The sequence below is a fragment of the Halichondria panicea genome, chromosome 12 (assembly GCF_963675165.1).
Source record: "Halichondria panicea chromosome 12, odHalPani1.1, whole genome shotgun sequence".
Lineage (NCBI taxonomy): Eukaryota > Metazoa > Porifera > Demospongiae > Suberitida > Halichondriidae > Halichondria > Halichondria panicea.
In genome coordinates, this window is record NC_087388.1 from 4,019,822 (window position 1) to 4,046,275 (window position 26,454).

General features: G+C 40.3%; 3 protein-coding genes and 2 long non-coding RNA genes across 7 annotated transcripts; 1 reads left to right on the forward strand and 4 right to left on the reverse strand.

The window, feature by feature from the left end:
* Positions 1-1,203: 1,203 nt before the first annotated feature.
* Positions 1,204-11,453, reverse strand: LOC135345788 (CCR4-NOT transcription complex subunit 2-like). Of its 3 annotated transcripts, none has more exons than XM_064543240.1 (17): positions 11,340-11,453; positions 10,965-11,029; positions 10,232-10,329; positions 9,336-9,458; positions 8,122-8,210; positions 6,518-6,649; positions 5,944-6,036; positions 5,641-5,681; positions 5,514-5,538; positions 5,268-5,319; positions 4,788-4,849; positions 4,020-4,134; positions 3,753-3,791; positions 3,479-3,540; positions 3,306-3,355; positions 2,319-2,419; positions 1,204-1,517 (listed from the first exon to the last, which is right to left on the reverse strand). In XM_064543240.1, the coding sequence occupies exons 1-17, from the start codon at positions 11,401-11,403 to the stop codon at positions 1,286-1,288; spliced, it is 1,443 nt and encodes a 480-aa protein (XP_064399310.1). In that variant the 5' UTR covers positions 11,404-11,453; the 3' UTR covers positions 1,204-1,285. The 3 variants fall into 3 exon arrangements, with proteins under 3 accessions (XP_064399310.1, XP_064399309.1, XP_064399311.1); XM_064543239.1 differs by having other exon boundaries at positions 5,265-5,319; XM_064543241.1 differs by having other exon boundaries at positions 5,265-5,319; positions 10,983-11,029; positions 11,340-11,439.
* Positions 11,454-11,966: 513 nt separating this feature from the next.
* Positions 11,967-13,057, reverse strand: LOC135345801 (uncharacterized). Its single transcript, XR_010397895.1, has 2 exons — positions 12,756-13,057; positions 11,967-12,316 (listed from the first exon to the last, which is right to left on the reverse strand). It is a non-coding gene; the product is annotated as an uncharacterized LOC135345801 (long non-coding RNA).
* Positions 13,058-13,593: 536 nt separating this feature from the next.
* LOC135345798 (lectin L6-like) lies at positions 13,594-14,536 on the reverse strand. Its single transcript, XM_064543258.1, has one exon. The coding sequence runs from the start codon at positions 14,516-14,518 to the stop codon at positions 13,757-13,759; it is 762 nt and encodes a 253-aa protein (XP_064399328.1). The 5' UTR covers positions 14,519-14,536; the 3' UTR covers positions 13,594-13,756.
* A 1,086-nt stretch (positions 14,537-15,622) lies between these two features.
* LOC135345800 (uncharacterized) lies at positions 15,623-19,663 on the forward strand. The gene is made up of 3 exons (XR_010397894.1): positions 15,623-17,829; positions 17,884-18,021; positions 18,082-19,663. It is a non-coding gene; the product is annotated as an uncharacterized LOC135345800 (long non-coding RNA).
* Positions 19,664-21,602: 1,939 nt separating this feature from the next.
* LOC135345785 (probable serine/threonine-protein kinase kinX) lies at positions 21,603-23,841 on the reverse strand. The gene has a single exon (XM_064543232.1). It carries the CDS (start codon positions 23,714-23,716, stop codon positions 21,704-21,706), a length of 2,013 nt encoding a protein of 670 aa, XP_064399302.1. The 5' UTR covers positions 23,717-23,841; the 3' UTR covers positions 21,603-21,703.
* Positions 23,842-26,454: the final 2,613 nt, after the last annotated feature.

The following is a 26,454-nucleotide window of genomic DNA, read 5'->3' on the forward strand; positions in this document are numbered from 1 at the left end:
GTCAGTCTCGATGGTTCTTTATACAGTCTTCGCTGCATTTGTACTGTAAGAATTACAAAAAGCAGTATATAGAACGACAGACAGACAATATTAATGCGTGGTTTGGATTGGGACAGAGGTATACAGCGTTCAAATTAACAGTTGATGGGGGGAATTGGTGGGTATATAGTGCGGATGAAGTTGTAGTATATAATTGCTGACAAGGGTATAATATTATAGTCAATGGATGTGGGTCGGATTAATTATAAGGTGATTGCTTAGATAACCAAGTTTAGTTTGTTAGATAACGGGCCATTGCAATTTATATTTAGAGTAGTGTGTAAAGTGATGTCGGACTGCATCAATCAATGTGGCTGACGCTATAATTATATATTCCTTTCACCTAGTATATCATCTCTATTGCGCAACGCACCCAAAAACCCTGTCATAGCGACAAATTGTGCTCAATTCTCTTCACGGTCTCTCTAACCAAGGAAATCGCGCCTCTCATAAACGCCTCACTACTCGGTTTGTTTGGCCAGCATACAGTGCATCCAGCTTAGAGAGTAGATTACCACACATTTTGTAGTAGCTGTACTTCCTCTATGCTTATTCCATTGCTGAGATAACACTGAAAAACTACGATTTTCTACTGTTTTGATGACATCAGCAGCTTCAAACCACAAACCAATGATGCTTTAATCAACCACAAGCCTAATTAAAAGTGGGTGTACAATAACTGTACACCCACTTATGTGGTTAAGCGAAAGTCACCGCCAATTTAGACACTCGAAAATTACTATAATTATTATACATAATTATATAATTATACAGTATATACTGTATAGCAGGTAATTTTCGGGGGACAAAATATTCGTGGTTCAGCAATATTGAACATTTCGTGGGTAATATTTTTGTGGTTGGAGCTTGCACTGCAGGTAAAGGTAGGCAAGGTCGCTTCATTCGTGGGTAAAATATTCGTGGTCAGACCTCCACGAATATTTTGCCCCATGAAATTACACGCTATACAGTATTCAAGATCATCTCTCGCACATGCATCTGTTCCTCTTCCCTAACACTCTACAAAAATACTGTTTTACAAAATCAAAACATGCCTCATGCCATTAATCACTCGGGTGTTTGTGGGATTTGTTGCATTGGCCTGCATGCGTGCGATTTCCTGGCCAATCCTATAGCAACTTTCCAAAGGTTTTGCTCAGACTCCAACAATATAAACAATAAACTTTATAACAAATGCAAGCACATTGACATACAATAATTAGTGCCCAATAATTTTAATCAAAAATCAGTTCATGCCCGGAGCTTGGAGTGAAACTCCGTGCTGTGGCATTTGAGGCCTGTCCTCCAGTTTATCGTATTCTACATGGAACTCTTTGTGTGTCTTCCTCCATGATTGCATGTCAAAATAGCAGTAAGTACCTTCTTCATAAGTGGCTTCTTGTTTGTTTGGTTTCATACCAGGAGCTCGTGTAATCCACAATCTCTGTTCTTTATGGTACCTCCAGTCTCTGGAATAGCTGCAGTGGGACCGGACGAGATAAAGGAAGCTACAGATAACTGTTATATTATAGTGCACACTTAAATACATGACAAACATTACATTGTGTGTACATTACATTGTACAAACATTCAGAAAGCTATAGAGACTTTGGGAAAGTAGAGTTTATATCCCACAACCGAACGGCTGTCTTAAGTACATGACAATGTTAATGTATATATAATAATATATTATATAGTGCTAAAAATGTATGCGTACTAATAACTATGTGATACTATATACATGTAACTAATGCTATGTACAGTAGACTCTGGTCACCCTTGGGACAGTGCAGCTTGGCCGGAATAGCGAGGTGGCCGCATTTCAGAAAATTGCCGCAACTAAAAAACAACCCTACCTCGAGGGATAACGAATCATTATGCTCTCTATTAAAATGTAATCCTGTTAAACCACACCCAAAACGTCATATTCGGCCGTAATAAACTATTAAAATTTGGGGCAGCCAGTAATGGCCAGTATACAGAATAGCGAGTGGCTGCATTTCAGGGCGAGTTTTGTGCAGTAAACATCTATATAGCTAGCAATCCGTGCCAACCAAATGGCCGGAATATCGAAGTGGCCGTACTTCACGGAGCCAGAATAGCGAGCTATCATGCTGCATATTTTGCATAGCACAATTAATGGGCTTTTAGCCCAATGAAATTGTGGCATTTGAAATTACTTATAGTCGCATAAATGAACATTCACGTAATGTTTCCCGAGCCTCAAAAGGCATAATTATAAGTATAGTTGTATTGTATTTCTTGCACTATCCACTCACAGTTCAGCAGCAGCCAACATTTGCAGCAGGTCTCCCCCATTACTATAGTAGAGGTAGAACAAGAGATCCTCATTGTAGCGGTTCAGGCGTATTGGGGCCAGCTAAAGGAGTGGAGAGTGCATGCATATTATATATTATATATATAATATACCGTATTACTAGAATGTTTTGCGAGTATCAAACATATGCAAACTTTGCGGGGGTTGATCAAATCGCAAAACCTAAATTAGTATTGGTAAATACACACGATCCTTGCCAGAACACAATTTAATTTTTCTGCTGATTTGGCTCATTCGCAAAGGTTTTTCATCAGCACAATATTCTAGTAATACGGTATGCAGTCCTGATAATTATAATCATGAACGTTATCTCTATAGTAGGCAGTGTAAGGCAATCCTACAAGCACTGTGTAAAATGCATGATCTAATGAAGAATATAATTATACCACACGTATACTATCCCAACTAATTGATCTCGTTGGTCAACAGCTGCATGTAGGATATATTATACCGTATATCGGGTTTCGAATGTGAGGTTAATCGATTGCAAATGACCCTGTACAAAGCCTGATTGCGTTTCTAACTAATGCGAATTGCATGCAAAGAATGGGAAATAACTCGTAATTCGCAATTGAAACAACGTCACATTTGAAACCTGGATATACTGTAGCAGTCTACAGTCCCTGAGCATGCACAGATAGGCCCTGATAATGTAGTGCTTAGTTTCTCAATTAGTAGGCGTAATTTCAAGGCAAACACCTGAGTGGGCGTACATTCGAGACCAAACTATTGTTTTTCGAAAATAATCCCATCCCACGTATAGCTACTACAATTAGGGAGCCATAATATCTGAAGAACACGGATAAATACGGATATATATACACGCTGTATGCTCCATGCACAGGCTCAAGTGTTGTCGGTAGCCTTAAAAACTGAAACCTAAGTTGTAGCAATTCAGCTCACACATTGTACACTTGTATTCAAGTACCTTTTCTCTCACAAACGGATGAACAAGGTATTCTTGAGGTACACTGTAATCTGCAGGTAAAAGAAAAGTGAACACAGATACACGTACCGTGTACCACATTAATCACAATAGTTCAACTAATGGCTTTTCATGGAATGCGCCCTAATATAGAGAGTTTTAACACATGCACTGACCAATGTCCTGCGGTCTACAGGGAGCATCAGCCCAAGGTGAGGCGAACGTGTTGTACAGGCTCCTGCGATTAATGGAAAGCATACAATGTTTTAGTTGTAGACAAAAACTCAAAACTCGCTACAATAAAATAAATGTATGTAGTGATATGAAGCTAGGCATAATCATATAATTATAATTATACGTACAGTAATTTTAAGCAAAAAAATGCACACACAAGTTTGATAATGCACGGAGCCATTGAACATTACAATGTAGTACTCTAACTGTACATACTCTGGGGAGTTAAGGTTGAGGCCCAGAGTGGTGAGGTCACTGCAGGGAGAGGGGGGCATAACAAAAAAAAGTATACACGATAGAAAAACGTACACATTGAGTCGTCTACTGCACAATTTATGCAGTGAACAGAACGAAACAAAAATGGTCAATAGCAAACAGAACATGTACATGTACATTTACTGCATGACTCATAACACAAACCCTGATTCACATTATTATTCCACCCCCCAACATACACACCACACACATACATTGTACGCTTACCTTCCAAGAGCCAGGGCAACTAGGTTGGGGTCACTGTCTGCTCCTCGTATAAAAGTAAGTAGACCCATAATCCCAAATTGGTCCTGCACCATTCCAGGAGGTATGGACACTGTCGCTACAAGGAGGGGAAACATTATGGGATACATGTACACGTACATGTACGTACGTACTTAGTGAACATATTACAGATCAAACAGTATCAGCATGCTGAGTGGCAAAAAAGACACTAGCTAGATACTGCATGCTCTTTGCCAGCAAGGCAATTAACGAGGAAAGGGGCAGGGCGACTCGAAACACTTTCTTGAAAACAATGAACAGTCATCGAGTTAGCTCGTGAAGAAGTAGAAAAATAGCCGACCATGCAACTAGTAAACTCAGGAATTTTTCTTTCTTGACGACTAAAATCGGCTATGACCACAATTTTTGCAATAAAAGTTTTGCCATCAAGTTAGCGCGTTCTGATAGCTAGCAAGCGCTGTAGTAGTTACTTATGAGCAGTGCAACAGTAAGACACATAAAACAATGTCACAAAACAAAAAAACTCATGAATAATTCATAAGCAAACACTGCATCGTAAGTTTCGTAACCTTAAGGCGCATATGTTACTTTTGATTGTTTTCAGCCTTTCCAACTAAGCTTGGATCTGTGGCATTCAAAGTACCCACATGCACGTACACAGTTGAACAACAAACAAGCCAAAATAGCACTAGCAACAGCAGTAGAGTATACAATGTAAATGTATCAACTGTACATTGTAAGTTCACTCACTGGCCTGATAGCTTTTCCTGGCAGAGCTCTTGGGTGGTCCAATGGGGGCAGCTGCTGCAGTCCTGGGAGTGTGTATTGAAGGCAATGTCAGAAAGCACACAATAATTTTTGATACTATTACAATCTGACCGGCTAGAGGTAGTGTTCTATCCAACTAGAAAGTCATGTAGCAAAGATTAGTTAAATGTGATGATTAGGTACTCATGGTTGCTATGATCTACAATCCTTGGGCACTGTTTAGGAAGTTCTACGATTGAAGCCCTGAGGGCTTAGTAGAAAGAACCCTCACTACATTCGGATGCTACAACTAGCTCTTTGGGCTTCTAAATCCCATAAAACTTCCTAAACAGTGTCTGACTATTATTTAGTTGATAGTTGATGCTGCAGATATCCTGCAAATACATGTACGTGCATGCATTCGTAACTAAAGAGTGGGATACATGCAGTGCATAATTATAAGTGATAGAAGATGCCCACCACCTTTCCTTGTTGGAACCGGGAGCAGGATCGTAGGAGAGAGTCGCCCGTGTCTCTGTGACAAACAATGATCACGAATCATCACAATGAACGGCACAGGACGAGTGTGTACAACACATGCATATTATTGTACTGTGCATAAATTTAACGCTGTCATATACACAGTGTAAGTGCCAACTGCAGGTGGATACTATAATTATTGCACCTTGTAGCTACAAATAAAGCATAAATGGCCAAAACAGTGCATACCTGGTAATGCAGCACTTGACATCATCTGTACAAAAAAATATAAACGTGAAGCAGACTTTATATAGAGACAACTGCACTGGATGTATTGAATTGAGTAGCCATGCACTCACTAAAGCAAAGCACGTACCGACATTGTGGTCTTGCTGTCAGTAGGAGTCTCAGGATGATCTGCAGGACCATACAAGTACATGTAGCACAACGCTCATTCAGAATAATGGACAACAACAAACTACTATAACATTATTGTACATGTATGTATAAGTTTAGCTTAAAACTAAACACCTAAACGAATTGTACACACACAGTAGACATGCACATATTGGAGAAACAAAATCGATTGTAGAATGTACTCATGCATGTATATAGAGTACAGTTTTAGAGACGAAACAAGAACCTGGGTGTTACGATTTATGAATACATGCACACTCACCGCTGGACTTGGTGGTGGTCCCGGGTAGGGCGGGAAAGTCTTCGCTGGTCATCTGGAACCCAGGAACACTCTCACTCTTGCTAAGACCAATGGCTGCAAAAGAAACAAAAATGGGTAAAGATCATCAACATAACTTAACAAAATTGATCCAAACTTACTACAGTATAGCGGGTAATTTTTGTGGGGCAAAATATTCGTGGTTTTCATGGTTGGAGCTCTGACCACAAATATTTTACCCACTAATGAAGCGACCTTGCCTACCTTTACCTGCAGTGCAAGCAGCAACCACGAAAATATTATCCACGAAATGTCTCAATATTGCTGAACCACGAATATTTTGTCCCCCGAAAATTACCCGTTATACGGTATTATACTGCTGAGGCTATTAAGCATAATTATCTCAGAGCTACAGATAATCATGTGTACATCAGAAATGTTTCATATAAAGTTGCAATTCAGATACGGACAGACTGAGGATACCCAGTTAACAACCTCGCCATCAGAAGAAAACCCCCAGTTATTTGAGTAACTTGGGAAGCTACATGCTACAATGTAAGACGACTGTTTCACTCACGTCCACCATATCCAGGTCTAGAGAGAGTGTTTGAAGACATGAGACCACCAGAGCTGTCATGACGCAGTCTGGAGCCAGTGGAGAGGACGGGGAAATCCGAAGGATCAAACCCTTGACTCTGGAGCTCTGACACTGGGGGGGTGTGATGAAATGAGCATACTGATCAATGCGTAGTACCAAGAGTAGATAAGAGTAAGAGTGTTGAACTGCTGTAGTAATCGTGGAACCGCATTTGCCTTAACATGCGTCATCACTGTCGTCACTATTCAATTAATGAGTGCTGTTAGGTAAACTGTGGTCTGTGGTTTGTAGCACTGAACTGTGCAATCACAGCGTGTGCGGTTTCTGGGAAGTGTTGCTAACATAACTACCGTATATGCTTGATCAGGAGCCGCGGCTACTAAACGTTTCATTTTGCTGGAAGAGGAGGCTACAATTCAAGAGGGGCTACCAGAGGAGGTACGCCAATGTCAAAAGGTCACTAATTAAAACATCACGTGGGCTTATGTTTTACATGTAAAACTGAGTTTACCCTCGCACCCCAGGGTTTATACACCACCACTAGCAGCTTCATCCTCTTCATAATCATAGCAGAAATCAGTTGAGCTATCGCGCCCCAGACGAAACAGCTTGAGAGAAGAGATCTCAGATTTAATTGCAACCTTTGACCTTTGATTGCATTCTTCGAAACCACAAGATATGGAAAATTAGCCTTCTGTAGCTAGGGTATAAATTTTGATGTACTGGTTTGCTGCACTGGATAAAACTAGGTATAGCAAGCTTTCCAAGCAAGCAAATAAACGGTTAAGAGCAACAGAAACGGTAGCTGCTATAATTCAAGCAAAGGTCAAGAACCCAGGACAAGATGATTAATGTTTCATTAAAAGTGACCCTGTTGACCTTGGCTTACCTCCTCTGAGGGGCTACTGTTCAAGAGCGGTGTTTATTAGCTCCAGATAATTTAGTTTGTCATCAAAAGTTGTTTTCACCTGCATAAACTTGAACTGTGCCATGAGAAAGTCTTTGTGAAGCACTAACAAGCTGCTACTCATAGCTACGTACATGTAGCTAGCTGCTAGTAATAATTTTTTTGGCTGCCACGTGCAGAAATGCTAGAGTCAAAGTTCACTGAGGCTACTATTTGAGAGCGGCTACTAAATGTTTCATTTTGCTAGCAAGGGAGGCTACTATTTGAGTGCGGCCTTTATACAAGAGCGGCCTCTGATCGAGCATATACGGTAATCAGTACTGATTACTATCAAGTGATGCCGCAGGAGCAGGAAATTGCTGTTACTAGCAGTTCAACACTCTTACTCTTATCTACTCTTGGTAGTACATGTATATTAATACAATCAATAGATGCTTAGGAATACATTTGGGAATATGCCATAACTCACTACAGTAGAACCTCTGAAGTACCCTCAGAATAAACAATACTTCTACATGTATATAAATCACAGTGCTTTCGTTCTCAAGTTTAAAAACACTGAAAAAATCAATGGACAACCTCTCCAAACAAAGTAAAAAATCCAAAAGAGTGTTTTTTAGTCACACTGTATAACAGTAAAGTAAGAAGCTGACCAGCTATGAGAGTATAGACTTACAGGCTGTAGAGTAACCAGAGGAGAGAGGACTCATCATTCCAACGGCTTGACTCCGCCCAAACCCTCCATACGCATTTACCGGCAGGGCACTGTGTGTAGGAGTGTGAGACAAGATTGTATTGTACATAAACATGTAAACAATAATTATTAATTGTTGACAGATATTATTCTAGAAGTACATGCACTCTATAACCTATTCTGACACCATAAGCATCGTACATCGGTGGTCAGTAAAATTTTTTTACTGTTTACTGTGTGTTATCTTAGGGCAAACATGCACAACAACCCATACATGTATACAGATTGCATAAATCCAGTGCTCTGTTTGTGTTCAGTTCTATCAATAAAAAATGTGCACAAGAAATGCTGAATCAGCACCATTTTAGACCCATCGCTCAATTTGCACATTTTCATTATGCATGCAGTAGATCTAGCTACATGTATGATGTAGCTGTCGCCTCGTCTTTTTACAAAGTGTACTAAGTTCAGAAGACTACATAGCCTTCATGTAGATAAAAGTGGGGAGGCTGGAGCCTCTGACGCCCTTACACCTATGGCCGCTCGTAGGCCTTTTATCACATAATAGGCTATAAAAGAGGGACATTTTGTGTTGGAATAGATTTTGAGGAATAAAAAAATACGGATTTATCAGCCCATGATTCTGCTACAATGTAACTGTTATCCACTTTCCAGACCATTGATCTGACACTAATGAGTTCACTCATACATAAAAATTCCATGCAGCCTACACATTTTTTCATATGCATGATTGTGCTTTTAAATTAATTTGCGGCTAATACTACAGACATCAAGTTGCATGCTTTCCTAATTGCTCCCTTGAAGTGTTATTCATCTAATGCATGAATTTAAAAACAGGCATATTTTAAAGCTTACATGTGATATTAAGTTACTGCAGGAGGATAAGTGCATGCACATCAGTCACTTAGAAACAAATGGGCCAAGCGATTGATACATGGACACACAAATTCTCCCACCACAATGCTTTTACAGATGATCACTTTCACTGAAGTGTTATTTATCAAAATAATGCATGAATTTAAAAACAGACATATTTTAAAGCTTCCATGTGATATTAAGTTACTGCAGGAGGATAAGTGCATGTACATCTGTCACTTAGAAACAAATGGGCCGAGCGATACATGGACACACAAAATCTCTCACAGTGCTTTTACAAATGACCACTTTCACTGTACCTTCCAATGGCTGAAGACAAGCTGGATGGCCTGGAGAGAGGTTTCTGTATTGTCAAGCCTTGACCAGTACTCATTAGACTGCTACGGCCACTACCCAGGGGGAGCATACCACCTCTGGAGAGACTATACAGTGCAGTGTAGTTACAACATTACTATACACAGCATAATTATACATCACTAGCCTCGATCCCAGACCGCACTTCTTCTGAGAGTGGGCCTGGTAACGACTGCTTGCGCATGCGCTAATCTCACCCCGGTATCTGGGGGCTTTGGATAACATCGTATATGCTCAGTAAAATAATGACTTCACAACGAATGGAAGTGGATTGAATAAAGTAGATAGAAAGTTCGATTGAAGGTTTCTAGCCCATCTGATGGCATTCTGATAGCTAGCCTGCTATGCTAACAAATGACTCATAGCCAGCAACAGTGTGGATGATAATCGTCTGAACAGAGTGAAGGCTGGCAATAGCCTATATGGACAGGCCACGCCCATCTAATACTAAACCTTGGTGAAAATCTACAATCAAAAAGAAAATAGCTGTGAAACAAACCTACAGCTCTGTCTCTAGCTAGCTAGCTATACATCTCTGTGTACGACTTTAATAATTATGAATTTGTATTCTTATTTATTCAGGATATTTTTTCTGATAAAATTTCAGTATTATGGGAAATTTTACGGGAATAATAACCAATAATTTTGCGCATGCGTAAGTAGTAGGTCTTCTTTTCTCTCTTGAAGGCCGACGAAGGAGGCTAATACATCATGTGCCTTATAGCCAAAAGTCTGTGTATGTTACATGCAATAGATGTGAAGCTAAGTACTGATGGTGATACAATCATACTTCAGTCATCAATATGCACAGCCTACTACATGTACTGGACCCCACACTTACTTTACCGGCGGAGGGGAGGGTGCCCCCATCTGCGACATGTTCCCCAGTCCCCCCATAGTCCCGTAGGCACCCGGAGCGGTATTGGAACGACTCACAAACTATTAGGTGATTTAAAAAACACAGTGATGAATGTTTTTATTACGGAAAAGAAGCACACTACTAGGTACAACTAATAGGGACTGTATGCAATGTACACTGTAGGACCCTTCAGGTATCTGATAGTGCTTCAGTCTCCTAAAATACAAACATTTGACAGGCATTATTCTAACAACCCTCAAAATCAGAGTGTATGTTACAGTAATTGATGTAATTACAGCGCCACAAAAAAATAATTCCACTTTTGAGTGGCTTATCTTTTAAAAACCCCAAAAAAGTGCGTTCAGTCCAAGCTGGTGCCTAATTATGGTGGCACTTATGTTCTACAGCTAGTTTAGACATTTTAGAGAAAATGGGTGTGGTCTAGCTCAGTTTCACTTGCTACCTAGCTGTACCGTTGAGAGCTGACTCGTGAACAACATTCATGACTGTAGCTATGGCTCAGACAACTGTTCAGTAGTGTGAAGATGCAGGATGATGGTCTTGATGTCTCAAAAGCCTTTTTATAAGAGCCAGAAAAAATTATTACAGCAACGGTAAGCACTTCTTTAGGGCCTCAAAAATTATCCTGATGCTGACGTGGCGCTTATAATTATTATGGCGCTGTAATTACATCAAATACGGTATACCAATGTACCTGAGGGGTGTTCCTTACAGGGTTGATGATTGATAGTCCCTGCATTCCCGTTGACAACCCTAGCCCTACAAATTCAGAATGGGCATACCGTATATAATTATGTGGGTATAATAATTATATTGGCGATCTACGTGAGTCGCCAATTATATCAGATGAATTACTTCAAGATACAATATCTCATGTCATCAATATTCCATGCAGCATGATCGTCATAATCGTTAATTAAAATCATTCAACCACTATACGGCCGGTACCTTACACCACACACAACACCCCTCTAGCTCGCTCAACAAAACAGTACTGTCGGTAGGAAACAGGCTTACTATTATGTTGGATGGTGGATAGGTCTGTAGTGATACTCACTACAATTCATACCTGACACAGAAGGTATGGTCGAACCATACAGGCTGTTTTGAGACGGAGCACCAGGTCCATACATTTTCTTCAAGATGTCTAATTAAAGCGCAGTGTAAGACACCCTCGATACAAGACGCGAACAATAAAGCCAACTTCGCGCATGCGCATCGATCACTGAAGGTACTTGAACCATAGATGGAAACGGAAGTGGGCCTCGGAAAACATCCGCGCCTCGCTTTCTTGTCTTCTTTTCTTGCCTCAAATGAGGAAAACTCATTGCATAAGCGGTAAAGGAATAGGGAAAGAGACACAATCAACAGTGCATTGGTACATGGTAATAGTAAGGAGAATGTGCAGAGCTAGTGGTATTGGATACTTGTTTCACAGTAGATATAAAATCATCAAAGGATGCTTAGTTCCCTGAAATTGTGAATGTATTTGTGACTGTCAGAGGCTTCTCTTTTGCTGCCAACTTAATTAAATGAAAAAAAAAACCATCAAGAAGTCCACTAGTTTGAGGCAATAACCATGATCATTCATACGACAAGATACATAATACACCATGTAACTTTCTTAATAATTGTTTTCACTTTTGATGAATCAATTGTATGAAGTTTCTATATATACTAGGCTGGTGAGCGTACATTTCAATTTCCAATTCATTAAGTATAATTACATACACTTGGAGACAGCAAAACACTCCACAGCACTGCCAGTTGCTTTCTAAGTGTAAAACGAGTGGGATCAAACCGAACAACATTAACAAAAACTTACACGATAAAAATGATTATTACAGCTATAATTATGATTAGTTTAGCACTCTAATCAGACAGTCTTAGATGGAGAGAAGCTGGTGAGGTATACAAGGGTGTATATATAGCCGGAACAGCCGATAACATTTACGAGGGCGGTGACGTGTAGGGTGTAGAGAGGAGGGGTATTCTTCTGTCTTCTTTCTTCAGCGTACTCAGTAAGTTTTGGCTTGCGAGGTATTGCTATATAAAATATAGATGAAACAGCATTTGTAGTAGTTAAATATCTCGGGCCTACAGGCCCTTCACCACAATCTAACTACCGGGCCAATAACAATTATGAGGTAAAAATAGGTGACTACACATTCATGCACACAAAAGCTATACATCCACCTGATCCAAAACTAATGCTCTTGGGGTGATCACCAATCATAAGGGAATGTATGCCTAAAATTAAAATTTCTGTAACGCTTAGCGTATTCCCAAAAAAGGGATCTTTAGTGGTGCTCTTTAATTCAACTTTTTTCTAGCACTAAATTCTACCAGCTGATGTATGACTAATTTTCTTTGGCTTGGGGTGATACCACATGATTTACCAACAAGCATATTGAAGTATATGACCTAAACATTAATCATTTCAGAGAAAAAGGGATAAATGTGTACAATACAAGATTAAACTTACCTAAATTCAATGAAGAAGATAGTTGCAACGGTAAATAGAGCTTGAATAATGATTATTTACTATCTATATAAAGCACAGTTGCACTGGATACTGGAAAACTTGACAGAATACTAGTGACAACTCATAAAATCCTAGATTTGCAATAATCTCAGTTACCTGCGAAGTTCCTGGGGAATAGATTAGCCCTCATTAAGCGAGGCGCGGATGTTTATCGAGGTCATATGTGAAGTACATTGAAATCTACTTCCGTTTCCAATCCCTCTCTCCTACATCTATGCTTGAACCTAGACTGGCGGCGATAGCCGCCCGAGCGCGTAGCGCGAGCGACTGGCAAACTCAAACTGCCTATCAGTCACTCGTCTCAGCGGAAGTGTAATAGATCGCATGACACTACTAAACATGAATATCATTATAGATAATGTGGTTAAATTTGAGATTCAGCTACTATGGAATGCACTGAATCCCCTGAAGTGTAAGTGCGGTTACAATTACAGGGCTAATATGACGTTGAGCATTCTGATAGGCTGCAATGCTCATTGCAGCTGAGACGAGTGACTGATAGGCAGTTTGTCAGTCCCTCGCGCTACACACGCGAGGGGCTGTCGCCGCCAGTCTAACTTGAACCATGATGTAAATGAACGACTCAACCGCTACAATGAGGATCTCTTGTATCTATGATTGAACCCAGAGGAAGTCCAACATGTACACTACATTAAGCCCCTGGAAAATTTCCGGCGTCCCCACACTTAATTACATCAAGGCCACGTCATTTTGTCGACCAAATGTTATTTTAGAGACAAATCATCGGCATGGGAACGAGGCTATCTTTGCACAAGCATTCATTTTGACACATTTTCATGATTCAAACAAGCTATGCATGGAATTGAGAAAAATAATAAGTCTTTCTACGGTTTATAGGGTTCAATAAAGAATGAAAAACTAGATCTAAATATCTGCTTTCACTGAGTTTCATTTTGGTTGCCGAGGCAAATGACCAGTTTTCAAACTGGTATAGAATGATGCCAAACAGTGCTATCTCCAGCAACTCCAATAAGCCCATTGAACGTGGCATCACACTGCTTCAGGGCTCCTTGCATTTGCTCCCATTCGCCAATGCATGGCTTTTGGCAGCGGTAGATTTGATTGGCCTTGTTTACTCCAAAAACGTCATCACTTCCCGAAGCAGTGATGTGCATAAGGGCACCAGGGATGCGTCTCCACTTCCCGCTGCCATCGACTGGTCTTGTCCAAATATTATTATATCTGTTGACACCGTAAACATACTTGTTGCCACCATCAATTTGCTTAAGATGTCCATCAATTTTAATCCATTTTCCAGTGCATGGCTTCTTACATTTGTATATCATTTCGTTCTTGTTCACCCCCCAGATGTAGCCATTGCCAGATGCCGACACGTGCTTGAGAAGTCCAGGGAGTTTTGTCCATTTACCACTTCCATCCACAGGTCGCTTGAAGATTTGATGAGCAGAGTTCACTCCCCATACTTCGCTATCTCCAACATCAATCTGCATTAGCTTTCCGGTGACCTTGGTCCAACTTTTACAAGGATTATCACAGCGGTAAATGTCATCAGAACTAGTGACACCCCAGAAGTAACCAGCTCCAGCGGATACATGCTTTAGTTTCAGCCCAGCAACATGTTCAAACTGATCGTTTCCAAAACAGCTTGAAACAAAAGCACCAAGCAAGAGTAGCAGGCTAAATTTGATCATCATTTTTTTCTGCTGTTCAAGAAGTGCCATGAGAAATGAATGTAACTACTGCTCTTATATACTGAATCAATGCTAAATGTGTGCACATCTGTGCATGTGGGTGGATATTGCCCTGACTTGCATGGAATGAGACAACACAGACTTTGTCATGTCTTCTTGCGGATAGATTTCTCAACTAAAATTACCACTTAATTTATGTGAAAATAAACAAGTATAACTTACAAGTCACACTCAATAAAAATATCTGCAGGTACACCTGCATCAGTGCATGCATGAAAACAGGATTCTTTCGCCACTTTGCTTCTAATGATTCCACAACAGTTTAGAATAAGAAAAAGAAATGTATGGCAAAAAATTTTATACCAACTTTTGTTCTATTTGCCATACATTTCTTTTTCTTGTTCTAAACTGTTGTGGAATCATTAGAAGCAAAGTGGCGAAAGAATCCTGGTAATTATTATACTATAATAAGCATGGGTGTTATTAATTGGTGTCTTAATTGGGCTATATACTTATACGTCGCCTTCGCTCAGAGTATAGGTAACGGGTTGCACAATGCCACCCGCCTCTCTATAGGTGCTCCCCACGAACCAAAATGCCATCATACATGCAGACATCTATACTATCGTAGAATATTTTGCGGGTAAAAAATTTTTTGCAAATGAGCCAAATCAGCAGAAAAAATGACCCTTTGCGATCTAGTTATTGCATTCTGGCAAGAATTGTTGTAATAATTGAGGTTTTGCGATTTAGTTTTGCGAATTGATCAACACTCGCAAAGTTCGCATATGTTTGTAAGGCCACTCCAAATGAGACTGTAGTTTTTCGTCAGAGACTCTAGTAAATTATAAGCGGATGTGAGCAGTTATTAATTACTATGAATATCATTATAAATTGATAACGTCATCAATGAATTTAATTAAGTAGCCACAAAAATTCAGCCAACCATGTGCTTGGAGGCAACAAAGAACAAGAAAAAAGTTATTTCAATAGATAATTAGAGAAATAATGGCCATAATGACTATCAATGAGGTAACTAAAGCAAGAAGCGCGAGTTTGACGGGAAACTACAGTCTCATTTGGAGTGGCCTAATACGAAAAAGGTAAAATGAGCTAAGACAAAAGAACACCTATACAGTGCATCCAGTCTAGAGAGTAGAATACAAAAATTGGTGAGTAGTTGTACTTAGATGTATCTCAAGATTGGAACATTTCTAAGAAATTGTGCTGATACCATTGTATAGGTAAAAGAATAAGCTACAACATGATTCAAAAATATTTCCCCAAAAGTTGTTGTAGTGGGAAATAATTTTAGGAGATAATGGGGGTGATCGTAAAAAAATGTACGTAACATCAATTATTTCTGGAACTAAAGTATTTTTTAGAAAAATTTTTCTTATCAAAAGTTAGACAATTTATTCAAGCTTACTCCATGTAATTTTTAGACCTTAGCCGTGAGATTTTCTTCAAATCTCTCCCTAACCGAAACGGCACTAAAAACTAGCAATTTTGAGCACTGCGGAGGATGTGTAGATATTTAAGTAACATCAAATCTTTCATAAGATAGCCAAACTATCTATAGATGTTGTGACAAAGTTCCAAACCTTAGCCGGAAACTGTTGGCCTTTTCTCTCCCTAACCGATTACTCACTATAACAATTGGGTACTGTTTTATTAATCGCCACAAACCCACCACCTTATGTTGTCATGGAAACAATTTTGGATATGTTGTAGCTTATTCATTCGCCTACACAATGGTATCAGCAGATTTTCTTAGAAATGTTCCAATCATAAGATATTTACATTTAAGTACAACTACTCACACATTTTTGGTATTCTACTCTTTAGACTGGATGCACTGTATATATATATATATAAATGATTATTCAAGTGACTATTCTATAGTTGTTAAAGAATGAAACTTCTTGCAAAGCCGTGAGCCAGTGACTTATTGTGGGATCTAGTGCATGTATCATGAGTCATTAAACTTGATGCAATCAGTTGTGTCTGAGATCATGGGGTATGTAGACTCGATTCCAGTATAGAGGTATTTTAATACACTGGAAACTTCATCCAACATTGCTGTATACACACTCCATATTTGCGAACAAGTTTCAGAATCAGCCCTAGCCTCGATCCCAGGCCGATCCGTCTCCAATTGAACGCTAGGTCGCCTCCTCGGTCTGGTATTGATTGTATCTGGGCGTGTATCTGGGCGCGGCCGGGCATGTGCTGTGGTTGCTGTGGTTGCTCAGGTATTCGCTCAAAAAGAGCGAATACCTGAGCAAGGTGGAGCGAATAGAAACACTAATTGGGGCGAGCGAAGCGAGTCCCTTATAGTTAGTCATGCACATGGTCCGTGGTATGTATGTATGTATGTATGTCCACCGTGGACCGGCAGGCCGGCATGGACCGGCATACGATATTTGTTTTTCTAACTCGTGATCCTTTACCAATTTCTACGTGAGTCAATAACTTTAGCTCGATAAAGATATGAATAGCGACAAAACTAGCGATAAGGAGGAACAGCTAAAAAGAGGGAACTTGCTAGACCCAGAGAAAGATACAGGGCACACAGGAGCAGCAGGAAGTGAAGGTAACTGACTCAAACGGTTCTGCAGGTGTTTGCCTAACATAAATAAATGTTGTGTAGAAAGTGCACAAGCCAGCAGAAAGTGGCCAAATGTTCATTACACTTACAGAGACTCCAGAGGCCACACAGGCACGCTTGAAGCAATTAATACATGCAGGCATAGGCATACAGAGTGAATCCCGACATGCCTCTATTCGAACAATCTACTGTTCAATCCAAGATGCTGTTTATATCTGCAGTCATGCCAATAATGTCCATCTATCGATTACCACTTGGACAATATGAATACGCAGGCCATGTCATCAACCTGCCACAAAATGTGGTGTCATTTGCACAATATCTTTCAGCAGAGTTGCATGGATGCGTCGCTTGCCCCATGGCGCTTGCGTCACCCTAGTAGTGTATGTAAGCATATTTACTCCGTAAAATCACCGTTAAATCACAAAGAACTCCGTGTCATAGGTCTATTCTTTGCAAGTTTAGATTAGGCTTAGCTAGAGTGTGAGGAGCTGTCTTGTGCGAAGGAAGAAGGAGCATCACTCTTATGAAAGAACAGACCTAGGTTCTCAAGTTTCTGCAATCAGTTGGCTACCTTTGATTGACTACACAATTTAATACAAGCGCTTGATTAGACCATTGATTGCCAGATACACTTGTTAGAGTCTATCCTCAGACTCTGGCCATCGATCTCTTGTATACTATGCACAGGGGTGTCCACAAGTGGCTGGGCCTGGGATGTATTGTCAAGGTGAGCGATATAAATCAATAATACCCTTTCATCATTGGAAATTGTACACTATAGCCTATATAGCCCCAATCCTTGGTATCTGGATTAAGATATGACATTACGGCACTGGAACTGGTGTTGTGTTAGCCTCCTTCACCGGCCTTCAAGGAAGTGCGGCCTGGGATCGAGGCTAGTTTTGTGTGGACCATCAATGTGAGTTAACAAAATGTATAGTGGAATGGTGAATTTAAGTTCATACTAATTTGTATACAGGAGTAAAATGGAACCTTCCCCTCCAACCCCTGTCGTACTCCTCCTAGCTGATGTGTGTGAACTCATTGAAAGAGGATGCCCCAGTGCCACTCGTATCCTTCCCAAGGGGCCGATCTTATAGAACTACCTGCACTAAAACTACTGACGTGGAATGGCTCTTTCAACACTTATGGTTGCTATCCTGACCAGTGACGTCAGGATTCTACAGTTTCTTGATGCACTGTGAACACACAATCTTTGTTATGCCACCTGAAGGCTTAGCAGGCATATCCAACGCAGAAGTTTTTCTGGAAGCTCTTGTTTGAGATCTTCGCTTCTAAACATCTGCATTTATTATGGACGCAGTACTACTCTACAGAGTATTAACTTCTAGTGTCATTATATCATTATATCACTGTATTTTTAGCCAACTGTTGAACTGAAGATTTTACAGTACATAGCATTACTCTTGATACTTACCAGTTTCGGTCACGCCCAGATACAATCAATACCAGGCCGAGGAGGCGACTTAGCGTTCAATTGGAGACAGATCGGCCTGGGATCGAGGCTAAATCAGCCCATGATTCTGTAAAACCCTGTTATCTGATTTTTCCGGACCATTGAATTAGTGCACTCAATACATAGAAATTCCATGCAACCTACACATTGTATAGAGCTACTCTAGGATTGAACAAGATTAGGCAGGCTAACAACTTTTTATTAAACAGTAAAAGTGGACCATGAGTTAGAACACAAAGTGTGATCAACAGACAGGAAACAATAACGAATAAGATATAAATTCCATGCATACTAACCACAAACACACATTTTGTACATTAACTATACTTGCGGCTAATAACTATACAGACAGCTTTCCTATAGAGGTTGCCTAATTGCTCCCTAATTGAAGTGTTATTTATGTAATGCATGCCATGAATTTAAAAACAGCATATTTTAAATTAAGCTTCCATGTGATAGTATAGGAGGGTAAGTACACATGCACATCTGTCACATGGGCCGAGCGATATACATGCATGGACAAATTATGAAATCTCCCACAGTACATGCTTTTACAGATGATCACTTTCACTGTACCTTAAAACCTGTTATTCGAGCACTGACATGTTTCTCCACAGAAAACGAGATTGATGCATGGGGAGGCCTTCTTAGAGCTAACATTATATATACAGTCACTATAATATAGTCCCTAACAAGCTAGGTATATGGTTAAGAAAACTTGCCGCCTGGTGAAGACTGCACTGCACTCTGCACTGGAGGTACCGTAAAGTAATTTAAAGTAAAGGTGCCACAAAATTCTCATTATAGAACGGTGAAAACACATTATCAGCCTCAAGTGCCAGTTTTTGCAACTGGTCCTATTTAGAGTGTTATACCTGACGGTATAGACTAGCTCACTTATAGCCAGTCCTACATCCAGAATTAAGGGAAGAGACCGGCATGCAGAATCTGGTTTCTGGTTCATCTCTACATTATTTTTAATTCATATACATGCATGGATGTTGAGAGATGTACACGAAAATGTATGCATACATGATCTTATAGGAGAAGGAAGTTATATTGAATAATTATGTGCAACATAATCCACTTGATGGTGCAGGTTATATTCTTCGTCCCTCACCTGATACTTGTACCAACGAACGACAACAAGATGATGAAGGAACCCAACAATACTCAACAGTACTCCGATGGAATATTGACTGATAGCACAGTATCGTGAAAAACAAAGATGCGTGGATGCCCAACTCAGAGCGTAACCGAAACGATTATGGTAACCTGTCATCAGTCCTCTCATATACTGGAGATTGAGCACACACAAACTCAATGGCATTATACCGGTAGATAGAGTAGAAGGGGATTGGCAACAGAAGTGGTTCATGTGATGTTTTACGTGATGTTTTACAATGAAGTCTAGTCTATGTACACCCAAGCAAGGAGTTACTTCAACCTCAAAGAACAGTATACCGTACAGTTATAACACTACATCATCAAGGGTTGTATGTGAACTTCGAGAAAACATGCATGGTTTATACAAGTGGAAACATTTTCGAATTCAAGGTCTGGAATGTAAAGTGGGTTCGTTAGCAGATATATTGAGCCGTACACACTTATACCAAAAGCAGTGATCCATATGGGGATAAAAGCGACAGAATAATCTTTACACATCTTCCACTTGCTCCAGTGTAAAGGGTCCACTGTATCTTGATTTTGCAAGGTATATTCTAGAAGGTATCTTAATTCTCCTCCCAGTAAGTTAGGGCACTGTGATAGATGGGAGATTTGCGTTTGGCTGCAAACTTAAGAATAATTGTTAAAGATGCTCCTCAGCAAACGCGATGATTTTGGCTCAATAATCAACCATTTTTCACTGAATATGAATAGTGAGACGAGCACAACACACATGCACAATACTGGAAAAAGACCAGCTATTTGATTGGTTAAAGTATATCAGTGCAATTCGTCAAAATCTCGCACACCATGTTACTCAGCCAAAACCCAAAGAAGAGAGTTATGCAATACTATGCGATGAATATATATAGCTCATAATATTCTGTGAATATGCGTCAGGCATTTGATCCAAACCAAACTGAAACACTGTCACCAAACAAGCACCTCCACCAGTGAAGTTTGAGAATGCCAAGAGCTGCACTGATAATCAGATCAGATGCATGCTTGGCTTTTTTTGATTAATTAATAACTGCCAAGTTTACCAACGTACAAACACTAACCAAGACACTCCCACAAACATCAAAATTGCACCAGCTTGGAAATTTCCGAATCGTGAGTCAGCAAGTCATCAAGATAGAGGGTAGACGTTGACAACGTCTATTGTTTTCCAGCGTCTATTGTTTAGCATTGTCCTGTAGTGAGGACCCTCAAACCAGCAAACACACGGACCTCCCCCTATTCGAATCACTCCGTCACATAAGAGTCAATTTACACCTGTCAGTCTAAAGGTATACTGTGTTGTATAGCTTATAGATTGAATGGTCTTCAATCTATGGTTGTAGTCAACAAACCTGCAGCTGATTACACGCTGGACAAAAAGAAGTTTGAACCTACTTTCAAGATTACAGTTAGCTACATTTAAATCCATGTATTGTCAATGTGATTACATAATTTATTGTGTTTTATATGCGTTCTCCATTGCTATGGTTACACAGTTTAACTTTTACAAAACAAGAACTAACATGCAGTACAATCAGGGTGCGTGTTTAGTTGCAATTTAAAAGAAGGTATCTATTATATAGACAGTAAAAATGTAATGGTCACCGTGGCTGTAATTATATAGAGGTGGCCTAGCTATGTATAGCTGCTGAAACTTTCCCTGGCTATAATTTTGTAGATCTAACCTTGTACAATCATTATTAGGGTGCGTGTTTAAGTTGCAAGGGAAAATATCTAGACACGCAGACAGTCACATCCTTGATCAGTGTGTAAGCGTCTTAGTATAATTGTAGTACCTTTCATTGAATTGCCAAAAGACAAAAGCAACCAAGTTTACTTTCTATGCTGTCATGCTGATTATCGTTCAACACATAGTTATCAATTTTTTATGTATTAGCTTTGTATGGGATATGGGATGCATGTAATGCTACAATAATTATTTAATAAATGCTTTAAATTAAGCACTAGCTATTTCACACTTTCTCGGTGCACCAAACCCTCCCACCACAATCAGTTCGTTCCCAGGGAGAACAGCAGCGAGGCATAATGATCGAGGTGTTGATATTTGACTAACAACAGTCCATGATGTCATGTTGAGCTGAATTATGTCCTTAGTGTTATCTCGATTGGAGTCCAGCCCACCCACTGCCAGCAGGTGGCCATTGACGGTAACTAGAAAAGACCTGCTAACTGGCAAGTGAGCAATTTTCTCCCATATAGCTGAGCTTGGCTGGGACTGAGTTAGTTGTCTTAATAAGCACATGTATACTGAATATTTCTCTTGATCATCTCTAGCTCGTGGATGTATATATACATAGCCTCCACAGATCGTTGTTGATAGTTCATCGGTTGGCACAGGTAGTGAGCTAGCAATAGACCATTGCATGTTAGCAGTGTTTAATATTTCGACAGTAGTTAAACTTTTTGCATAAAAATATCCCCCAGCCACTACAAGTGTGTTGTTAGCGTACACAGTTCCAGGTACCCTCCGTCTAGTTGGCATGGGAGGGAAGTGTTCAATCCATTTGTTGTTAATATAGCTGTAGAGTTTATTGCTATAGAATTGTGTGTCTGATCTTCCCCCCACAGTTGTGAGCATGTTATCAGCACTGACAAGAGTGACATGGTTGTTAGGGCAAGGTGGCAACTTGTGCCACTTATTGTTGCTGAACTCATAAACAGCTTTATTTTCATTATTAAAGTATGCCTTGTCTGATGATCCATGCCTCATATCATCAGGTGCATCAGGTAGTGACTCTAGTTTCATTGTAGCTTGAGCTTGTATTTCATCTTGCAGTGCGACTTGATGCATTTGAGTCGATAAATCATAAATCACCTCGTTCTTGCTTGCCAACGTTTGTCTCAATTGAGTCACTTTTCTGTCTCGTTGATTGATGGCTTGTTGGAGGGCAGCAGTGTTCTCATCACTTGATTGCAACTCTTGGTTGAGTCTCCTCAGCTGTCTCTCCCTCGCTTCAGCCTCATGTTGAAGGGTTTGAATTTCTTGTGTTGCTTGGCCTAGTCTTGTAGTGAATTGACCATTTTCAATGTCTTTTGTATGCAACTCCTCGTTTTTGTACGTGATTGTCTCTTGATTTTCTGTTATAATATCTTGATTTGCTCGTATTTGTTCATCTTTAGTTGCAAGTTGCTCATCTTTCTCTCTGATTATCTGGAGCAGGTCTTGTTGGGAGCTTTCCTGGTACTTGCCTGTCCGTTTGAGAGCATCCAGTGTTTGGCAAAGCAGTTGGGAAGATGGTCTTTCAACATCTCTGTCTTTGAGGCAGTGATGCACAATCGGCAGTAGAGGGTGGGTGGGCTCAATCAGGCTGATGTGGGCTTGTCGTCTGTCCTGTTCTGGAATTGGCAACTTCGCTTCAACTATGTGAATTGGGCTTCGAGGATCAGGAATTTGAACGTTTACAAATCGATCTGTTGGCTTTGGAAACTGTCGAGTTGTGATCTGAACTATAAGCACACCAAATGAGAAGTTGTCTAGTTTATCTGTGTACACTGGTGGTTCGTTTAGTGCCTCGGGTGACATGAAGGTTGGTGTTCCCGGGCATGTGGTCATTGTGGCTAGTCGGCCGGTGATGTTTATGTCTGTGAATTTGGACATTCCGAAATCAGTGACTTTGGCATGGCTGCCAGCAATCAGTAAGACATTGTTGCTGGAAAGGTCACGATGGATGATCCCATTAGAGTGGAGAAAGGCAAGTGCTTGAGCTATGTCATAGGCGAGGTTGACTTGGATGTGGTAGGGAATGTCTTCAGGTGATGACTCCAGGAAGTGTGTCAGGCTCTCGTCCATGAGCTCCATGAGAAGAACTGGTGCATTTGTGTCGGGATCACGATAGGTCCCCAAGTACTGTACAATGTTGGGGTGGTTGATGCGACTCAGAAATGCGCACTCGGTTTCGAATCTTCTAAAGGGATGTCTATGTTCTTTGCCAGGATCAGGAGTAGTCATTTGGAAGAGCACTGGATACAGTAGTTTGGCAGCACAGATTAGCTCATCACACTTGGCTTTACACACTGCCCCGTAGGAGCCAGTACCAAGGGTATCAGTCTTGAAGAGTTGTACATTTCGGAATATATACTATTCTTCAGTTATCTTAGCTAAAAGGGTTGAATGGTTTTTGTTTGTTTGTTGGGGTGTAAGATATTTGCCATGTATCGATTCGTATGATGACATCACAGGTATTATACCGTATAGCGAGTAATTTTCGTGTGTAAAATATTCGTGGTTTTTATGGTAGCGACCTTGCCTACCTTTACCTGCAGTCCAAGCAGCAACCACGAAAATATTATGCACGAAATGTCTCAATATTTTATCCCCCAAAAATTACCCGCTATACGGTAGTTACAACAACTGTTGTTGTAACTATAAATACCTGTGATGTCATAATTATGTTTTATTTTCGTTAGTCAACATGCACTAACAAAAATAAAACAAACATAATTTATGTTATTGTTGAAAAAAGTATTACATGTGTGTAGAGTGGAGCTAATTAATTCAACAGGCTACCGGTACCAATACTGATATATCGGAAAGCACCGATTTTCACAAAGTGTGCTCGCTTGTTCAGTATTGTACAAATTGACTGCTTTAACTGCAAGGCAGGGGCTAATAGAATCTTTACTACTTCCCCTTCATTCTCATGATGCGTTGGACGTAACTGGTCTCTTCCTATACAGAACTTATAGAAGGCTCTAGCAAGATTTCAACCCCCTAACGTAGACTACGTACTGTGTTTCACAAATCATGTAGTGTACTGCAGCAGAGATTTTGTGAATGGATATACACATACTTGTACCATTATGTGCTCTGACACTGAGGAATATCCATTGAAACTTTCAGGATACTCCAGGGTACAAATCCCTGGTACTCTCTATATTGCAGATCTCCGAGATCTTTTCCCTATTATGAAGGTTTGAATGAATTTCAGTACTCGTGAACTGACGTATCACAGACACGGGATTTTCTGCACACAGTTTTCCAATGTTGATCTTTTTGTCGAGGGGAATGCCGTTGTGACCTATATTGTCTAGTGCATTCTCGTGGATGCGATTCATTATCAAGTTGCGATACACTACCTGCTATTCAAAATAATTAAGTTGTGAAGACTGACTTGTTGGCGGTTCTTTGTTTAACCGTGCCCGTTCAGTTAACAGAGCTTCCGCGCGTGGTTAATTGTGGAGGTAGGTGGAGGTACATGACCCTTCTCGGCCACCATAGTAATCTATTTTTTCTGCCAAACCACACAAAATGTCACGTAACCATTGACAACCTGGCAGCCAGTATACCATCTAGCTAGCAATCTGTGTTAAACTAGCCTCGATCCCAGCCCCTCTCACTAGAGGGCCTGGTAACCACTGTTTGCGCGTGGGTGGATTCAATAGTAAATTTGTTAGTAAAACTCTTTGTAATTTATCAATTAACCTTTTGTACTATGGTCACCCACATGGTTGATTAGTGTCAAGAGAGAAATCGCCATCACAACTCTAGGCTCATACGAGGAGCACTGATCTTACTGAGATGGCATCAAACAAGTGTCTGGAAGCAAGTAGATTTGCCAGAGCCGGTCGGTACTGACAGAAAAACGCCTACCACTCTACCACAGTACAAAAGAAGACAAAATCTGACTTTTCAACACTGGAGAGAGCTTGAGCAAGAGCAGAACAGAAGTAGAAGCCATCACAACAAAACTAGTCACTAGTCTAGGTCGTAAATGTTGGAAGTAGCTGTGTTATTTTGCTGTGATTTGTGCAATGACATCATTATAAAATATACAATATAGAGTCTACTAACTAATTTACTAAGATATCTCGATCCCCAAGAATCTTGGGGCAACTGACGCATGTGCAGACAATGTATACCAGGCCGTCTTTCTCAACTGAGAGCGGCCTGGAATCGAGGCTAGTGTTAAACGATATATTGAGGTGGCCGTACTTCAATAGCCAGAGTCTGTAAAATGTTAGATAGTTGGTGCAAGGCATACTGTTCGCTATAACAAAGGAGTCCGCTAGTTATAAGGGGTTCTACTATAGTGCTATAACTTCAATACAAGGCCGCTAATAGTGCTAAGGCCACCTTCGAAGGTAAGCCACCATCACACTGTTGAGCTATAAGCCTCCTAAAACAGGGTGTTTTTTGGCACTATTCACCCTCATAGATCCCAGGCCGTACAAGCATAGATAGAGTAGAAGGGGATTGGCAACGGAAGTGGTTCACGTGATATTTTACAATGAAGTCTATGTAGAGCTCAGAAACAATCCGTGTTTCGCTTTCTACCCCGGGTAAGTTTACCGGGAAACTTATTGAGTCTAATCATGGCTAATGCATGCGTAAATCCCAAATACCAGTGCATCCAACCAGTCAGTCACTTATATGTTCATAAGTTCCTGATTATCTAAATGTACTGTCAGTCATGCTATTAGGAAGTCAAGAAACGTTTATGATGTGCAGGCCGATGTACATGCAGTACACTCATGGCCACATCGATATACCGGCCAGTTGCAGGGCTATAGATGTTTACTGGACAAAAATTTCCCTTGAAATGCGGCCACTGTACTGGCTGCCCTAAACTATACGTTTATTACGGCCGGATATGACATTTGGGTGTGTTTGGTAGATAACATTTGGAGAGCATAATGAGAACTGCAAAATTAGCCATTAGATTCGAGGTATAGGGTGACCGGTCGGTT